This window comes from Canis aureus, chromosome 1 (assembly GCF_053574225.1).
Source record: "Canis aureus isolate CA01 chromosome 1, VMU_Caureus_v.1.0, whole genome shotgun sequence".
NCBI lineage: Eukaryota > Metazoa > Chordata > Mammalia > Carnivora > Canidae > Canis > Canis aureus.
In genome coordinates, this window is record NC_135611.1 from 37,427,798 (window position 1) to 37,445,624 (window position 17,827).

Sequence of the window (17,827 nt, forward strand, 5' to 3'; positions counted from 1 at the left end):
AGACTCAGCCCAGGGTTCCAATATTTGAATGATAGGAGTTCTAGAAAGAAAGGAAATAGAAATATTTCCTTTCAAAGAAAGGAAAGAAAAGAAATAACTCAAAGAAAAAAAAATAACTCAAATTTACTTTCAAAGAAGTATCTGAGTTTACAGAATTCAAAAGTCTACTCAATGAGCACTCAGCAAAATAGATAAATTAGACCTATATCAAGATGTACCATCATGAAATTTCATAATATTAGAAATGAAAAGATTCTATAGGCTTCTCGGGTGGGGGAGGGAACAATTCAAACATAAAGGATAAAGAACCATAATGACTTTGACTTCTCAATAGCAACCATGAAAGCTCTACATCCTTCAAAGGAACTGTATATATTTGTGAAGAGTTAGATGTGTTAAATAGCATTTACACAGGCATACAAATAAACATGTAAAGTACTGATTTTATCAAAATTATTGTATAACTATATTGGGAAGACAACAATAGAAGAGATGTCACTGAGATTTGTCGGGGGAAAGAACCAAAAAAAGATCTAAATCTTCACATTTTGTAGTGTGAGATCAATTGGTAATACCTAAAACTAAAACCAAGAAGTAGCAATATAATGACATTATCATTTACCTGAAGGTAATTAGCAAATAATTAGCTTAAGGATGTGAAAATGGTTGCCTGTACAAGACCAAATTGGGGGAGATATAGGGATATAGGAAGACTTCTTTTCATAATAAACCTTGTAGATCTACTAAATTTGTTGAATATGTGTATCTTTGTTAAAATTGAAAACCAAGATGTACGACATATACTCCCTAAACACAGATATATTACATAATGCATGTGGATTTCTATAAAAGAATATCCATAGTCCCAGAGTTTTTATCAGTGTATCTCTCTGGATCTGAATATTAAGAGGTACCAGAAGGTTCTCTTCTGGATGACATGTTCTTCAGGTTGCCCTATATTCTGGTGTGCCCAGAAGAGTCCTATTTTAACATGTTGTGCAGGCTAAGTATTAAAAGTACCTCTTTTTACTCTCAAAATTATCCCAACTGGATAAAATTATTTGGTCAGCTGAACATTATTCTCATACCTGCATATATTTGCACATGCTATTCTTACTTGACTTCCCTCCCCTAAATGTTCTCCTTCACGTTTCCATTTTTTTTAAAGATTTTATTTATTTATTCATGAAAGACATGGAGAGAAAGAGGCAGAGACACAGTCAGAGGGAGAAGCAGGCTCCCTGAAGGGATCCGAACTCAGGACTCAATCCCAGGACCCTGGGGTCACGACCTGAGCCAAACCAGATGCTCAACCACTGAGCCAACCAAGCACCCTTTCATTCAAGTTTTATTCATAAAGATTTCCTTGAACTAAAGACTTCTCCTCCCATCCTTCATTACACCACATATACAACTTCAGCAAAACAAGTTTCTCATTGTATTGCACCTGCTTACATTTTCATAAGAACATGAGTTTCTAAAAGCCGGGACCATAGGCTCTCCATCTTTGATTATCTAGCACTGAACATAGGGACTACACAGAATAACCCACACAATTTTCACTGGGTGAATGAATTTGCCACATTATGTAAAATTTAACTGTTAGATATTTGTATTCTTGAAAATCTTGTCATTATGAAGAATAGTGACAACTCAACAGTCTAATAAGATTTATCCCAACCATAAAAAAAAAGTACAGGCATAATTCCACTCCCATATTCAAACTAATGGATGATCATTTGAGATTACAAAATTACTAGGTAAGTTTGAGGATCTCTATTACATATGTTCAGACATATATTGTATCTATCTCAACAGCTATAATAAATTCACAAATTACCTTAGCATTATACATAGATGAATATAGTAAGCAAATAATTAGATGTTTTGAACTTAATAATGAAATATATGAATGTCTTTACAACTCTTATAAACTGAACTCACATCTTTATCTTGTCCAGTTTCACATGAAGATAAATGGTGGCTGGAATTAATTCATAAGGGCAGTTGAACTAAAATGACTGAAGATACATAAAACCATCCTTTTTTAAATTCTAAGTTACTGGGACACCTGGGTGGCTCAGTGGTTGAGCACTGGCCTTTGGCTCAGGTCCTGATCCCAGAGTGAGTCCTGGGATCCAGTCCTGCAACAGCCTCCTTGTGGGGAGCCTGCTTCACCCTCTGCCTACATTTCTGCCTCTCTCTGTGTCTCTCATGAATAAATAAACGAAATCTTTAAAAAATAAAAATAAATAAATTCTAAGCTACTGTCATTATTGAACTAATAACACATATTCTCAAACTTTTATGTCTAAGAGAATCATATGGAGAATTTAGAAAGAAAGATTCCCAGGACTCAGGGGACCCACAAATCTATATTTAAAAAAAATAGGGACAGGGGATCCCTGGGTGGCTCAGTGGTTTAGTGCCTGCCTTTGGCCTGGGGCATTGTCCTGGAGACCCAGGACTGAGTCATCGGGCTCCCTGCATGGAGCCTGCTTCTCCCTCTGCCTGTGTGTCTCTGCCTCTCTCTCTCTCTCTCTGTCACTCATGAATAAATAAATAAAATCTTTAAAAAATAAAATATAATATACAAAATAAAAAATAAAAAAATAGGGACACCTGGGTGGCTCAGCAGTTGAGCATCTGCCTGCAGCTCAGGGCGTGATCCTGGAGTCCTGGGATCGAGTCCCACATCAGGCTCCTGCATGGTGCCTGCTTCTCTCTCTGCCTGTGTCTCTGTCTCTCTCTCTCTGTGTCTCTCACGAATAGTCTTTTAAAAAAATAATGAGGCAAGTTCAGGATGGCAGTGTAGGAAGACCCTGAGCTCACCTCCTCCTACAGACACATCAAATCTACAGCTATATACACAACTTTCTTTGAAAAAGCCCTGAAAACTGGATGATCAGCTCCTCTACAACAAAGGATTAAAAAGCCAAATTGAAATGGGTAAGAGAGGCAAAGACCTAGTCCTATAGGAGCTACACCTCTGCACGAGCACAAACATATGGGATTTCACAAATACCAAGCACACTGTTCAAGCCCTACTTCAGTTTACACCAACCCTTGGGATCTACACTAGAGAGAGGAGCCTTCCAAACATCCAGCTTGGAAACCAACAGTTACATCCAGGAGACTCAAAGGGCTGCTGGAAAATGAGATTCTTAAAGGGGTCGTGCACAGACTCACTAACCTGGAGCCCCTAGTGAAAAAGTATCAGGGTGAAACACATCTAGACTATATGTGAAGGAGTTTCATTGGCTAATCTTAAAGCACCTGCCAAAGGGGCAGTTGGCTATTGGAGCTCTCTCTAGGGACAGAGGTGCTAGCAGGCATCATTTGTGCATTCTCCTTTGAACTTGACAATGCTGGCACTGGCAATCACCATTTTTGCACTCTCTCTCTCTAACTCACTAGCACCACTCACTGGGCCTGCACACTGTCCTGTGACCCTGCTCCACTAAATCCAGTTGGTAGGCATGCCCCAGCTCAATGGTCCCCTACAATTCTGTCCCGTTAGGTCTGGCAGATGAGTAACCCCAAACCAGTGCTCCCCCAGAGCCCTGCCAAAGCCAGCCATGCATGCAGACCACACAGAGGACTTTCTCCTGAATTCTGGCACTGATGGCTAGGGAAGCTTATATTTGTGAGCCCCACAGAGATGAAACATCAGAGAGATAGTTCTTGGCAGGTTACTACCTACAGATAACTGCACGGAGAGCAGATTTAAACACACGACCGATCTTTCTGTGACCATGCCTTCAAGACTAAAAAAGATATCTGTTTCACCTAATACATAAAAACAAAAGAGAGTCAGGGCACCTGAGTGGCTTAGTTTAAGTGGCCAACTCTTGATTTCAGCTCAGGTCATGATCTCAGGGTCTGGAATCAAGCCCTGCATTGGGCTCCATGCTTAGAGTGGAGTTTGCTTGAGATTCATTCATTCTCTCTTTTCCCCCCATCACTTTCTCTCTCTCTCTCTCTTCCTCTCTCCCTCCTACCACTCATGTGTGCTCTCTCTCTCTCTCTCTTTTTCTCTCTTTCTCCAAAATAAAAAAAAATAATAATATCTTTTAAAAAATGAAATTGAGTCAAGCAAAATGAAGAAACAAAGGAGCATGTTCCAAACAAAAGAACAAGATAAAATCCCAGGGAAAAAAAAACCTTACTGAAATAAAGACAAGTAAATCACCTGATAAAGAGGTCATAAAGATCCTCACCAATCTTGGAAGAATGAATGAACATAGAAAACTTCAAGTAAGTGATGGAAAATAGAAGAAAGTACCAAACAGAAGCCACAGAGCTACAGAATACAATAAATGAAGTGAAAAATACACTATTGAGTGGCTCAATAGCAAACTAGATGAAGCAGAAGAAAGGATCATTGACATAGAAAACAGAATAGTGGAATGCTCCTAAACAGAGCAGAAAAAAAAATTTTTTTAAGTTTAAACAGCTTAAGGTATCTATAGGACAACATCAAGAGGAACAACATTCTTCATACAGTGGTCCCAGAAGGAAGGGAGGTAAAGGGACAGAACCTATTTAAAGAAATAATGGCTGTAAACTTCCTTAACCTGGGGAAGGAAACAAACATCCATATCTAGGAAGTCAAGAAATTTCCAAGAAGAACTCAAAGAGATGCATAGCAAGACATGTTATAATTAAAATGTTAATTAATTTTAATCAAATAACTTATAATCAAAAGTTAAAGACAAAAAGAGAATTGTAAAAGTAACAAGAGAAAAATAATACAAGGGAAACTTGTATTATTACATACAAGGGAAACTACACACACTCACACACACACACACACAAACACACACACACGACTATCAGCAGATTTTTCAGCAAAAACTTTGCAGGCCAGAGAAAAGTGGCATGATATATTTAAAGTCCTAAAAGCAAAAAACTTCTAACCAAAAATGCTCTCTACCTGGCAAGATTATTCACTCAGAATTAAAAAAAAGATTAAAAGTTTTACAGACAAGCAAAAACTAAACCAGCCTTATAAGAAATGTTAAATGGACTTCTTTAAGCTAAAAATAAAGGACATTAATTAGTTATAAGAAAACATATGAAAGTAAAAATCTGTTAAAAATAAATATAGAGTAAAAGAAGTGTACTAATCACTTAAAAAGCTAGCATGAAGTTAAAAAGACAAAGGTAGTAAAAGTAATGAAAAATTAGTTAAGGTATACACAAAATAAAAAGGTGTCAAATGTGACATCAAAAACATAAACCATGTGCAGTCCGGTGGCCCAGAAGTTTAGCACTGCTTTCAGCCCAGGGCGTGATCCTGGAGACCCGGGATCAAGTCCTGCATCAGGTTCCCTGCATGGAGCCTGCTTTTCCTTCTCCCTCTGCCTGTGTCTCTGCCTCTTCTCTGTGTTTCTCATGAATAAATAAATAAAATCTTAAAAAAAAAAAAACATAAAACATGGGGGGCAATAAATTATGTAGAGTTTTAGACTGCATTCAAACTTAACTCACTATCAACTCAAAATAGACTGGCACAAATATAGATAGATTGATAGATGTAAGCCTCATGGTTATCACAAAGCAACAACCAATAGCAAATACACAAAAAATAAGAAGGGAACCTAAACATAACACTACAGAAAGTCATCACATCACAAGAGAAGAGAGTAAGAAAAGAAAGGAATAGAAAGAAACTATAAAACAGAAAACAACTGACAAAAGAATATCTATCTATAATTACTTTCACATAAATTCTCTAACCAAAATACATAGATTAAAAATCAAGACCCATCTATTTGCTGCCTACAAGTGACTCACCTCAGATATACAGACATACACAAACTGAAACTGAAAGGATAAAGATATTTCATGCAAGTGGATACCAAAAGAAACCTGAGGTAGCTCTATTTACAGCAGATAAAATAAACTTTAAAACAAAGAATGAAATAAAAGACAAAGATGGGTATTACATAATGATAAAGGGAAAAATCTGGCAAGATAATACAATAATAATAGAATTTAATACTCCACTATATACAGAATATTCCATGCAAAAGTAGCAAAATACACATTCTTCTCAAGTGCACATGGAACATTCTCTGGGGTAGATCATAATCCAGCCACAAAACAAGTCTCAACAAATTTAAAAAGATTGAAATCATACAAAACATTTTTTCAGACCACAATGATATGAAACTAGAAATTAATCACAAAAAGAAAACTGAACAAATGAGTCAACAAAGAAAGAAAAGGAGAAATAAAAAAATACCTCGAGGCAAACGAGAATTACAATACAATATACCAATATCTATGATCTATAGCAAAAGTAGTTCTAAGAGGAAAATTCATAGTGATATAGGCTAACCTCAAGACATAAGAAAAATCCAAATAAGCAAACATTACACCTAAGTAATTAGAAAAAAAAAAAAAAAGGAAAAATTGAAACCCTGAATTAGTAAAAGGAAGGAACTAAAGCTCAGAAAAGAGATCAATGAAACAAAAACTAAAAAGACAATAGAAAAAAATAAACTAAGAGTTGGTTCTTTGAAAAAAAAATTTAATTTGATAAACCCTTAGCTAGACTCACTTTAAAAAAGAGGGAGAAGTCTTAAATAAATAACTTCCGAAATGAAAGAGGGAAAGTTATAAATGATACCAAAGAAATATAAAAAATCATAAAGGACTATTATGAAAAATTATATGACAACGAATTGACAACTGAGACAAAGTGGGTAAATTCCTTGAAACAGAATCTTTTAAGACTGAATCATGAAGAAATAGAAAATCTGAATACACTAATTACTAGCAAGGAGATTGAATCAGTAATCAAAAACCCCCCAATTAAACAAAGTCCAAGACCAGAGGCCTCACCAGTGAATTCTACCAAACATTCAAAGAAATTTTCATATCTATCCTTCTCAAATTCTTCTAAAAAATTGAATATGAAGATTTCTTCCAAGAGCATTTTCCAAGGCCAGGATTATCCTAGTACCAAAATCAGACAAGAACACCACAAAAAAAGAGAATTACAGGCCAATCTCTCTGATGAACACAGATGCAAATCAAAATCACAATGAGATATCCTGCTAACATCTGCTAGAATGTGATGAACACAGATGCAATCGAAATCACAATGAGATGGGCAGCCTGGGTGGCTTACTGGTTTAGCAGGGCCTTCAGCCCAGGGTGTGATCCTGGAGACCCAGGATCAAATGCCGTGTCAGGCTCCCTGCATGGAGCTTGCTTCTCCCTCTGCCTCTTTCTCTCTGTGTCTCTCATGAATAAATAAATAATTTTTAAAAAATCACAATGAGATATGCTAACAGGTTAGAATGGTTGCTATAAAAAAGACAAGAAATAACAAGCGTAGTGAGGACATAGAAAAAAAGGGGACAGCGCCGATGGCGCAGCGGTTTACCGCCGCCTGCAGCCCGGAGTGTGATCCTGGAGACCCGGAATCGAGTCTCACTTCGGGCTCCCTGCATGGAACCTGCTTTTCCCTCTGCCTGTGTCTCTGTCTCTCATGAATAAATAAATAAAATCTTTAAAAAAAGAAAAGAAGGAAAGAAAAAGAAAGAAAGAAAGAAAGAAGAAAGAAAGAAAGAAAGAAAGAAAGAAAGAAAGAAAGAAGAAAGAAAGGAAAGAAAGAAAGAAGAAGAAAAAGAGAAAAGAAAAGAAAAGAAAAAAAGGAAAGGAAAGGAAAGGAAAGGAAAGGAAAGGAAAGGAAAGGAAAGGAAAGGAAAGGAAAGGAAGAAAAGAAAAGAAAGAAAAAGAAAAAGAAAAGAAAGAAAAGAAAAGAAAAGAAAAGAAAAGAAAAGAAAAGAAAAGAAAAGAAAAGAAAAGAAAAGAAAAGAAAAGAAAAAGGGAACCTTGGGACGCCTGGGTGGCTCAATGGTTGAGCATCTGCCTTGGGCTCATGCCAAAGGGCATAATTCTGGGATCCGAGACAGAGTCTCACATTGGGCTCCTTGCGAGGAGCCTGCTTCTCCTCACTCTGCCTCTCTCTCTCTTTCTCTCTCTCGTGTCTCTTGTGAATAAATAAATAAAATCTTTTTTAAAAAAAGGAAAAAAGGGAACCCTCATTCACTGTTGGTGGGAATGCAAATTTGTGTAGCCACTGTGGAAGAAAGTATGGAAATAACTAAAATAGAAGTACCATATGATCCAGCAATTCCACTTCTGGTTATTTATCTAAAAATATGAAAACATTAATTCAAAAACATATATGCATCCCTATGTTCATTGCAGTATTATCCACAATAGCCAAGATGTGGAAAGAACCAATGTCTACTGATGGATGAATGGAAAAAGACATGATTATCTCACATACACATACATACATACACACAGATAACACACAATGGAATACTACTCAACTATAAAAAGAGAATCAAATCTTCATTTGCGACAACATGGCTATAACTTGAGAGTATGCTGACTGAAATAAGACAGAAAAAGACACAGTATGATTTCACTTACATGTGGAATCTAAAAAACAAAACAAACAAAACAAAACATAACTCATAGATGAAGAGAACATATTGATGGGGAAGGGTTAGGAGGTAGAGTGATATGGGAGAAAAGAGTTAAAAGGTGCAAACTTATAGTCATAAAATAAATAAGTCATAGGGATGTAACGTACAGCATGGTGACTATAGTCAATATTATCATATGTAGGGATGCCTGGGTGGCTCAGCAGTTGAGCATCTGCCTTTGACTCAGGGTGTGATCCTGGAGTCCTGAGATCGAGTCCCACGTCAGGCTCCCTGCATGGAGCCTGCTTCTCCCTCTGCCTATGTCTCTGCCTCTCTCTCTCTCTCTGTCTCTCACAAATAAATAAATAAAGTCTTTAAAAAAATAATATCATATGTTTATTATGTAACTTCTCCAGTGACAAAGGAAACTAGACTTACTATGGTGATCATTTCACAGTGTATACCAATATTAAATCATGTTATACACATGAAAGTGTATCCTTTCCAATAATAAATACGAACAACTAAGAATTTCAACTTATATTTAAAACTAACAACAAAAATGGAAAGGTCAAGCACCTGGATGGCTCAGTGGCTGAGTGTCTGTCTTTGGCCCAGGTCGTGATCTCAGGTCCTGGGATCAAGTCCTACATTGGACTCCGCGCAGAGAGCCTGCTTCTCCCTCTGCCTATGTCTTTTATAGTTTGATGATTTAACCATAAACCATGAAAATGTGAAAATAATGCAAAACAGGAGTTAATAGGTAGAAGTAGATGTGGAAGAAAATACACAGGTATTTTCCTGGGTAATACAGGAACTTACCTAGTAGGAAATCAAGAGGCACTGTCAAAAATTTATGGGTCAAAACATAGAATTTCTATGAAGTTAAATAACAAAGAATGTTTTTAATAAGTTGGTAGGAATTGGGACTGGGGAAAGAAAATAAGTATAAGTGAGCTTAATATCTTTCATGCCATAGATGGGAAACAATAGCTATTTTTAAAATTGATACATTAACAAATAAAGTATATGAATATTATTTAAGACTTGGAATTAAACTCCAGAAAAACTAACCATAAAATCATTGGAAATAATTACTTCTGATGAGCAGTAATGAAGAAGAGTGTATTGAACCTTACTTTGCAGTTAGCATCCTTTTTGTTTGAATTTTTATTACGGCACATGTTGCTGGCATAACAAATAAAATAAAAAAATATATATACTACTAAATAATAGAGTAAATGGTCATATCTAACCTAGTTTTATGCCTACATTTTCACAAATATATCTGAATAAAAGCTTAAAAGAGACACCAGTTTTTGTTTCCATGTTCATTAGTAGCATAAAAAAATCAATGCTGATCTAGGAATTACTATGTAAATAGAAAGACTGACTAACTGCAATCTGGTCAAAATAACTTGATGCCAGAATATGTAATTAATAAAAAAAAATTCTATACAAAGGATCCTTCACATCTAGAACCAGAAAAGCTCACATACTGATTCACTGTAATTTATCTCCTTAAAATACTGCAGGCCTATAACCCCTCCAAAGGGAGACACTGCTGTTTTGAACACAGTCAACACTTCCATTGTCCTAATACTACCTCTTGTCCTACTTCTATGCTTATAAACATGGCACTATTTTTACCTTGAATAATGCATGGCTTGGTGGCCTGCAATATTAAAATAGAAGTCTGTGGTGTGCTTCATCTCATTGGTGTGCCCAGTGGCCTCAATCCAGTGTCCTATTGGGAGACAGTAAACACCATCTACCAAGTTGTTTTCATTATAAGTACAGCAACGGTCGTGGTGAGGTCCATTGCCTGGAACAAGAAGAAAGACAAACAGAGCAATTAAGTGAATGTTTTGCTTAAATAGCCACAAAGTAACTGATGCAAAATTAATAGGAAGAAGAAAATAAAGCTGCTTAATCTACACATTTCAGTATGAACAAAGAATGGACTAGAGGAGAAAAACAGACAAAAAATTGTAGTTACATACAAATTTCATAGAGCTCTGTGCTCCCTTTGAATACATGCATATTTCTAAAAGCATTAACTCTCAGAGTTTAGTGATACCTCTCAGTACCCTAACCACCCATTGTGAGTCAATTTGCAGCCTTTTTATCTTTCTGGTATGCAAATTCATAACTAAAATCAGTAATAAAAAGAATCAGTAATAAACTATTTCAGTATCAGCTCAAACAAATGAATTATTAAAATAAATACATTAATAAATAATAAAACAAATGATCACATCCAACCTAGTCTGCATGAAAATTAGTGGTTAGTACTATTTTCAGTTGGGAAACTAAGTATCACAGAGATTAGCTACCTTGTTCAAGGTCACAAAACTGGCAAGTGCTGGGCTAGGAGCAAACTGATACCTTTAGTTCCCCATCTTTCAGGCATTTGATGCCTTCATATTGTTTTATGCCTACTTTATAAGCACCACCACACACCATCCTCCCTCCACGGAATGAACCAAAAGAGACAGAGAAGGAAGAGCACACCTCTGAAAACACTATTTGCCTATATCACATTCTGCCCAGTATCTACTACACTAGTAAACAGATCCTTTATTTCTACGAAATTATAATTCATAAATTATTTCTATTTGCCCTTCTTATGTGACCACACCATTTCAAATCATTCCTTTCCTTAAACTACCTAATTTCTGAATATAGTCTTTAATACAAAAAACATGTAAGCAAAATAAAGATAGGAATAAGTCACACTTGTTACAAATATGAAAATCTGACTTATTTGTTCCTTGCTCTGTCTTACAAAATATTTTACCTAAAGTTATTTGGCATAAAATCTCAAAGGCAAAAAATCCTTAAGTCATTGGACAATTCTTTAGGATAAAACTCCCTTTCATCAGGTGGGAGATACAAGATGGTAGCTCCCTTAATAAATCATCACTGATCTTCCTTGATCAGACTCTTTCTCTTGATGGCTACAAGGCACTACACCGACTAGTCCTTTACCCTTTATATTTCATAGATGAAAACAAAGCTATACCAGCAACCCCACTTCTAGAAACATATCAAATAGAAATATAACAAGAATTTTAAAAGATACATAGAGATACATGTGTGTAACAATACTATTTTAATAGCACATACTCTAAACTATGAAAGTTCATCTATTCATTTTCCCACAAATACTTATTAAAAGTTAACTACATGATCTACCTTGTTCTAGGTCATGTTAAGGATTTCGGTATTTACCATAGGAAAAACAAAAAAAATGAAATATTTTAAGTAGGCAGGTAACATGACTAAATTTTTGTTTTGAAATTATCTCTCTGGTTACAGAGTAAAAATTTAATTCAGGGGCAGCCCGGGTGGCTCAGCAGTTTAGCGCCGCCTTCAGCCCAGGGCGTGATCCTGGAGACCTGGGATCAAGTCCTGCGTTGGGCTCCCTGCATGGAGCCTGCTTCTCCCTCTGCCTGTGTCTCTGCCTCTCTGTGTGTGTGTGTCTCTCATGAATAAATAAATGAAATCTTTAAAAAAAATGTTAATTCAAATGCAATGAGATTAAAGCAAAAAGTCCATTTAGGAAACTAGTGCTCTAGCCTAGACAGATGATGAAAGCCTAGAGGTAGTAATGGAAAGGAGTGGAAAGATTTAAGAAGGAAAAACCACAGGGCATGGTGATTAACTGGACATTAGAGGTCAAGGAGAAAAAGAACCAAAAATAACTCTAGGCTTATGGCAAAGAGAACTCAATATATAGTGGTACCATTCACTAAGATATGAAATATTTGTATGAAATAAATGTATGAGTTCTCTAAGTGTAAATGGCAGTTAAGGCAAGGATATAGATGAGTCACAAAGAAAAACAATAGTGATGTAGAAGAAAAGGTTTCTAGACCCAAGTTTGAAAGCATCCCAACATTTAATAGCTGGATAAAGAAGAATGAGCTTACAAAGATTACATTGAAAGAGAAAATGGAGAGAAAGACTGGTAGTGAGTAAGTGAAGTGGGGAAACATGATTGAAAGTGTAAATAAGGGACGCATGGGTGGCTCAGTGGTTAAGTGTCTGCCTTCAGCTCATGGCCTGATCCTGGAGTCCCAGGATCAAGTTCCACATCGGGCTCCCTGCATGGAGACTGCTTCTCCCTCTGCCTATCTCTCTGTCTCTCTCTCTCTCTCTGTCTTTCATGAATAGATAAATAAAATCTTTTTTTTTAAGTGTAAATAAAGACTAAAAATTGGGTGAATGCATGTCTGACTGTTAATAGTTACATCTGGAGAATGGAACTGGGATGAAGAGGACCAATTTATTCTGAATTTGTTGGATTTGTCACAAAGCACAAGTATTTATTACTTTTTGGTTTAATAAAAGAATATCTGCAGCTCCCACTGTTCAGTATAATATCAGTAAAATAGACTTACAGCAATTTATTTGTTTGTTTACTTTTAATTTTAAGTAGGCTCCATGCCCAGTGTGGAGCTTGAACTCATGACCCTGATATCAACAGTTGGGTGCTCTACCAACAGTTGGGTGCTCTACCAACTGAGCCAGCCAGGTGCCCCTAGACTTATGACAATTTAAAATCTTATTTATTTATTTATTTATTTATTTATTTATTTATTTATTTATCTATTTGAGAGATAGCAAGACCAAGTGAGGAGAGGAGCAGAGAGAGAGGGAGAAGGAGAATCCTAAGCAGACTCCATGCTGAGCACAGAGCCCAATTGTGAGGAGGGTGCAGGCCTGATATCTCAAAATCCTGAGACCATGACCTGAGTTGAAGCCAAGAGTCAGATGCCTAACCAACTGAGCCACCTAGGCACCACTAGACTTACAATTTAAATGTAACAACTTAAATAAATACTACTTTTGAGGAGCTCAAATACACATAAATTATGATGTTCAAGAAAAATTATTTACATAACATCAACTTCTTAAGAAGTCTTCACTCCTGGAATTAGGTTTTTGAATTATTCATTTTTACACATATATGTTTTAGGAGAAGTAACAAAACACTTCTATTTCTTTCATCCAAGGAGATATCAGTGGAGGCCTAATGGAGAGCTGGAACTCCCACACCACTCAGTAGTAATAGTTCAATCCCTTCAGTTGTCAATGGATGGGGAACCTGGGTAATGAGGTAGCACTCCCACTCTCCTCCTGGAGCAGTGCTAGAGGAATCCAGTTAAACCAGAAGATTTGAATAAGATTCAGGGTCACATTATACAATACTCAAAATGTCCAGGTTTCAACAGAGTCATTCATTATATCAAAAATCACAAACGTCTCAAACTGAAAATTTTTAAATGCTTGAAAGATGCCAACATCAAGATAACAGAGATGTTAGAATTATCTGAAAAAGATTTTAAGCTTCAACAACCCATTAAAACACATTTGAAACAAGTGAAAAAATAGAAAGTCTCGGCAAAAACTAGACAACATAAAGAAGAGCCAAATGGAAATTTTAGAGCTAAAAAAGACAACAATTGAAATAAAAACCTCAGTGGATAGGCTCAAGAGTACAATGAAGGAGACAGAAGAAAGAATCAGCAAGCTGCAAGGTAGAACAATAGAAATTACTCGAACTAAGCAAAGGAGAGAAAATAGGCTGAGAAAAGAATAGAAATTTAAAGACCCGTGGAACTATAACAAAAGATCTAACATTCATGTAATTGGAGTTCTGAAAAGAGAGAAGAGTGTGAAGTGAAAAACATTTGAGAAGATAATGCCTAAGAACTTTCCAAACTTGCCAATAAACATAAACCTACAGATTCAAGAAGCTGAGCAAACTCCACACAGGAAAAACACAAAGAAATCCATGCAACTACATATCATAATTAAGTTTATGAAAACCAAAAATGAAGGAAAAATTGTGAATGTAGCCAGAGAAAAATAACAATTGAGGAGAACAACAATGCTAACATCAGTAGGTTTCTAAAATGAATGAGTAGCAGGAGATCTCTAAGCAGAAAGAAAATCATTAAACATCAGGAAGGACAAAAAGGGTAAGCAAATATATGAGTAAAAACAACAGACTTTCCTTCTCCTTTTGGGTTTCTAACAAAAATTATAATGCTACCTGATGTGGTTCTACGTGTATTGGGAGGAAATATTAAGACAATTATATGGAGAAGTGCAAAAGGATAAAAAGGAAGGTAAGATTCCTTGACTTTATTCAAATGAACAAAATAATGACACCAGTCAATTCTGTTAAGTTAGGTATGTATAAATGTAGGTAAATCAAATTGAAATTCTAAAATAAATGTTCAAATATGAACTATACATGCCAATATAAAGGTAGGAAAAAACCCAGAAAACTAAAACAAACAAAAAAAAGACAAACTTGTCCTAACATAATCAATAAATACATTAAACATAAATAGTCTAAATACACCAAATAAAATATAGAGTGCAAAAAAAAAAAAAAAAACAGAGAGTGGCAGAGTAGGCTTTTTTTTTTTTTTTTTTTTATGATAGTCACAGAGAGAGAGAGAGAGAGAGAGAGAGGTGGAGACATAGGCAGAGGGAGAAGCAGGCTCCATGCACCAGGAGCCCGATATGGGATTCGATCCCGGGTCTCCAGGATCGTGCCCTGGGCCAAAGGCAGGCGCTAAACCGCTGCGCCACCCAGGGATCCCCCAGAGTAGGCTTTTTAAAAAATTATGTCTAGAAGAAACTCACTTCAAATTATAGGCAGGTGGGGAGTAAAAGTGTAGAAAAAGATATACCATGAAAAAAATTTTTTAAAAAGCACAGTGGTTCCATTAATATTATATAAAGTAGAACCTTCATAGCAAAGAAAATTACTAGAGATATATAGAGAAAATATATGATGTTAAAAGTATCGATCTGTCAAGGTGCTATAAGAATTCTAAAGGTGTACATACCAAAAAACAGAGCTGCAAAATATGTGAAACAAAAACTAAGACAACTGAATAGAAAATAGGCAAGTCTTGAATTATAGTTGGAAACTTCAACACCTCCCTTACAACAATTGATGGGACAACTAGACAAAAAATCAACAAAGAATAAAATAACTCAATATTACCATCAGCCAATGGAATCTAATTGACATTTATAAAACACACCACCCAATAATAGTAGAATGCATGTTTTCAAGTGTGTACAGAACATATACCAAGATAAATCATATCCTGGACCATAAGAAAATATCAAAACTTTAGAATTAAATCACACATGTTTTCTCCAACATCAATAGAATCAAACTGGAAACCAATAACAGATAATCGGATAATATTCAAATAATTGGAAATTAATACACATACTTCTAAATAATCTATGGGTCAAAAGGAAGTCTCAAAGTTATTAAAAATATATTGGAATGAGTGAAAATCAAAATAATGTATATCAAAATATTGGGGCACAGCTAAAGCAATGCCGTAAGGGAAATTAATAGTACTAAATGCATACAGTAAAAATAGGAAAAGTTTCAAGTCTATTATCTAAGCCCCACTTCAAGAAATTAAAAGAAGAGCCAAATAAATCCAAGGCAAACAGAAAGAAAGAAAGAATAGAGAATGGAAATCAATGAAATTAAAAGCAGAAAAACATCAGAGAAAATCAATGAAACAAATAGCTTATTTGTTGAAAAGATCACTAAAACTGGCAAATCTCTAACAAGACTGGCAAAGAAAAGTGAGAAAAGGCACAAATTATTAAAGGAAGGAAGAAAAAGAGAGAAAGAAAGAAGGGACATCACTAAAGACCTTCCAGGTATCAAAAGTATAAGAGAAACTATTAAAAAAAACACACACATAATTTAACAACTTAGATGAAATGAACCATCCCCAGGGCACCTGGGTGACTCAGTCAGTTAAGTGTCTGCCTTTGGCTTAGGTCATGGTCTCAGGATCCTGAGATCAAGCTCCATGCATCTTGGACTCTTTGCTCAGTGGGGAGTCTGCTTCTTCCTCTCCTTATGCCTCCCACTCCCCAGCCCCCACTCATGCTCTCAAATAAATAAAATCTTAAAAAATAAACATACAAATAAATAAACCATCTTCAAACCACAAATTACCGAAACTCATTTCATATGAAATACATAATTTGAATATCCCTATAACTCTTAAGGATATTGGACACGTAATTTTAAAACCCCCAAAAGAGAACTCTCAAAGCGCATGTAGTTTCAATGAACAATTCTACCAAATGTTTAAAGAAGAATCAATACCAATTCTATACAATCTCTTCAACATAGGGCATTGATATAAAGATAAACGAAATAAAGAAAGAAAACTGTACTTATTTACAGATGACATGATTGTCTATGAAGAAAATCACAAGGATTCAATAATAATTTTTAAAAATCTCCTAGAATAAGAGTTTAGCAAAGCCACAAGTTAAAGATAAGCATGCAAAATAAATTGTATTTCCATATACTAACAATGAACATTTGGCCATTAATATTAAATAAAATACCATCCATTTAGACATAACTCTTAGAAAAACATGTACACAACTTGTATGCTTAAAACAACAAAATGTGGTAAAAAGAAATCAAAGATCTAATAAATGGTAAGACATACCATGTTAATGGATTGGATGACTCAACCTCTACATCTTATACAAAAATTAATTAAAAATGGATTGTAGACTTAAATATAAAAGGTGGAACTTAAAACTTTTAGAAAAGCAAATAGGAAAAAAAATTTAGTATTCAGTTAGAAGACTTCACACTAAAAGCACAATTCAAAAAAAATGTATAAATTTGATTGCATCAAAATTATAAACTTTTGTTCTGCAACAGACTTTGTTAGGAGAAATACATGTTATAGATTAGAATAAAATACTGCAAATCATATATGCCCCAACAAAGAACTAGCATCCAGAATATTAACTCTCGAAATTTAACAGTAAGTAAATCAAAAATCCAGTTAGCATTGGGAAAAAGATAAGAAGTGACATTTCACCAAAGAAGATATACAGATGGCAAATAAGTACTTGAAAAGATGTTCAATATTACTTGTCTTAAGGAAAATGCAAATTAAAGCCAAAATGAGGATCACTATACACCTATAAATTTTTTTTTATTTTTATAAAATAAAAAATAATAACACCACCAAATGCTGGATACAAGGCTGGGAGAAACTGGATAACTCATACACTGCTAATAGAATATAAAAGAGTACAATCACTCTGGAAAAATGTTAAGCGATTTCTTTAAAACATTAAACTTGGAAGAACTACACAACCCAACTCTACTCCTGGCCTTTATCTCAGAGAAACCAAACTTTTATCCACACAAAAACCTGTAGAAGAATCTTACTGTAGTTTTATTCATTAAATAACCTAGAAACATTAAACTTGGAAGAACTATACAACCCAACTCTACTCCTGGCCTTTATCTCAGAGAAACCAAACTTTTA

At 35.2% G+C, this 17,827-nt stretch overlaps 1 protein-coding gene across 12 annotated transcripts in view; it reads right to left on the reverse strand.

Annotated features, from left to right (window-relative positions):
* EPM2A (EPM2A glucan phosphatase, laforin) overlaps positions 1–17,827 on the reverse strand; it is a 291,240-nt gene that overhangs the window by 235,297 nt on the left and 38,116 nt on the right. For all 12 annotated transcript variants that reach the window (XR_013378553.1, XR_013378552.1, XR_013378550.1 and 9 more), the window contains one exon: positions 10,107–10,281. Coding sequence is in view for 6 of the 12 variants with exons in the window: in XM_077896049.1 (XP_077752175.1) it covers positions 10,107–10,281 (175 nt within the window). In the remaining 6 variants the exon portion in view is untranslated. The remainder of the gene's footprint in view (positions 1–10,106; positions 10,282–17,827) is intronic.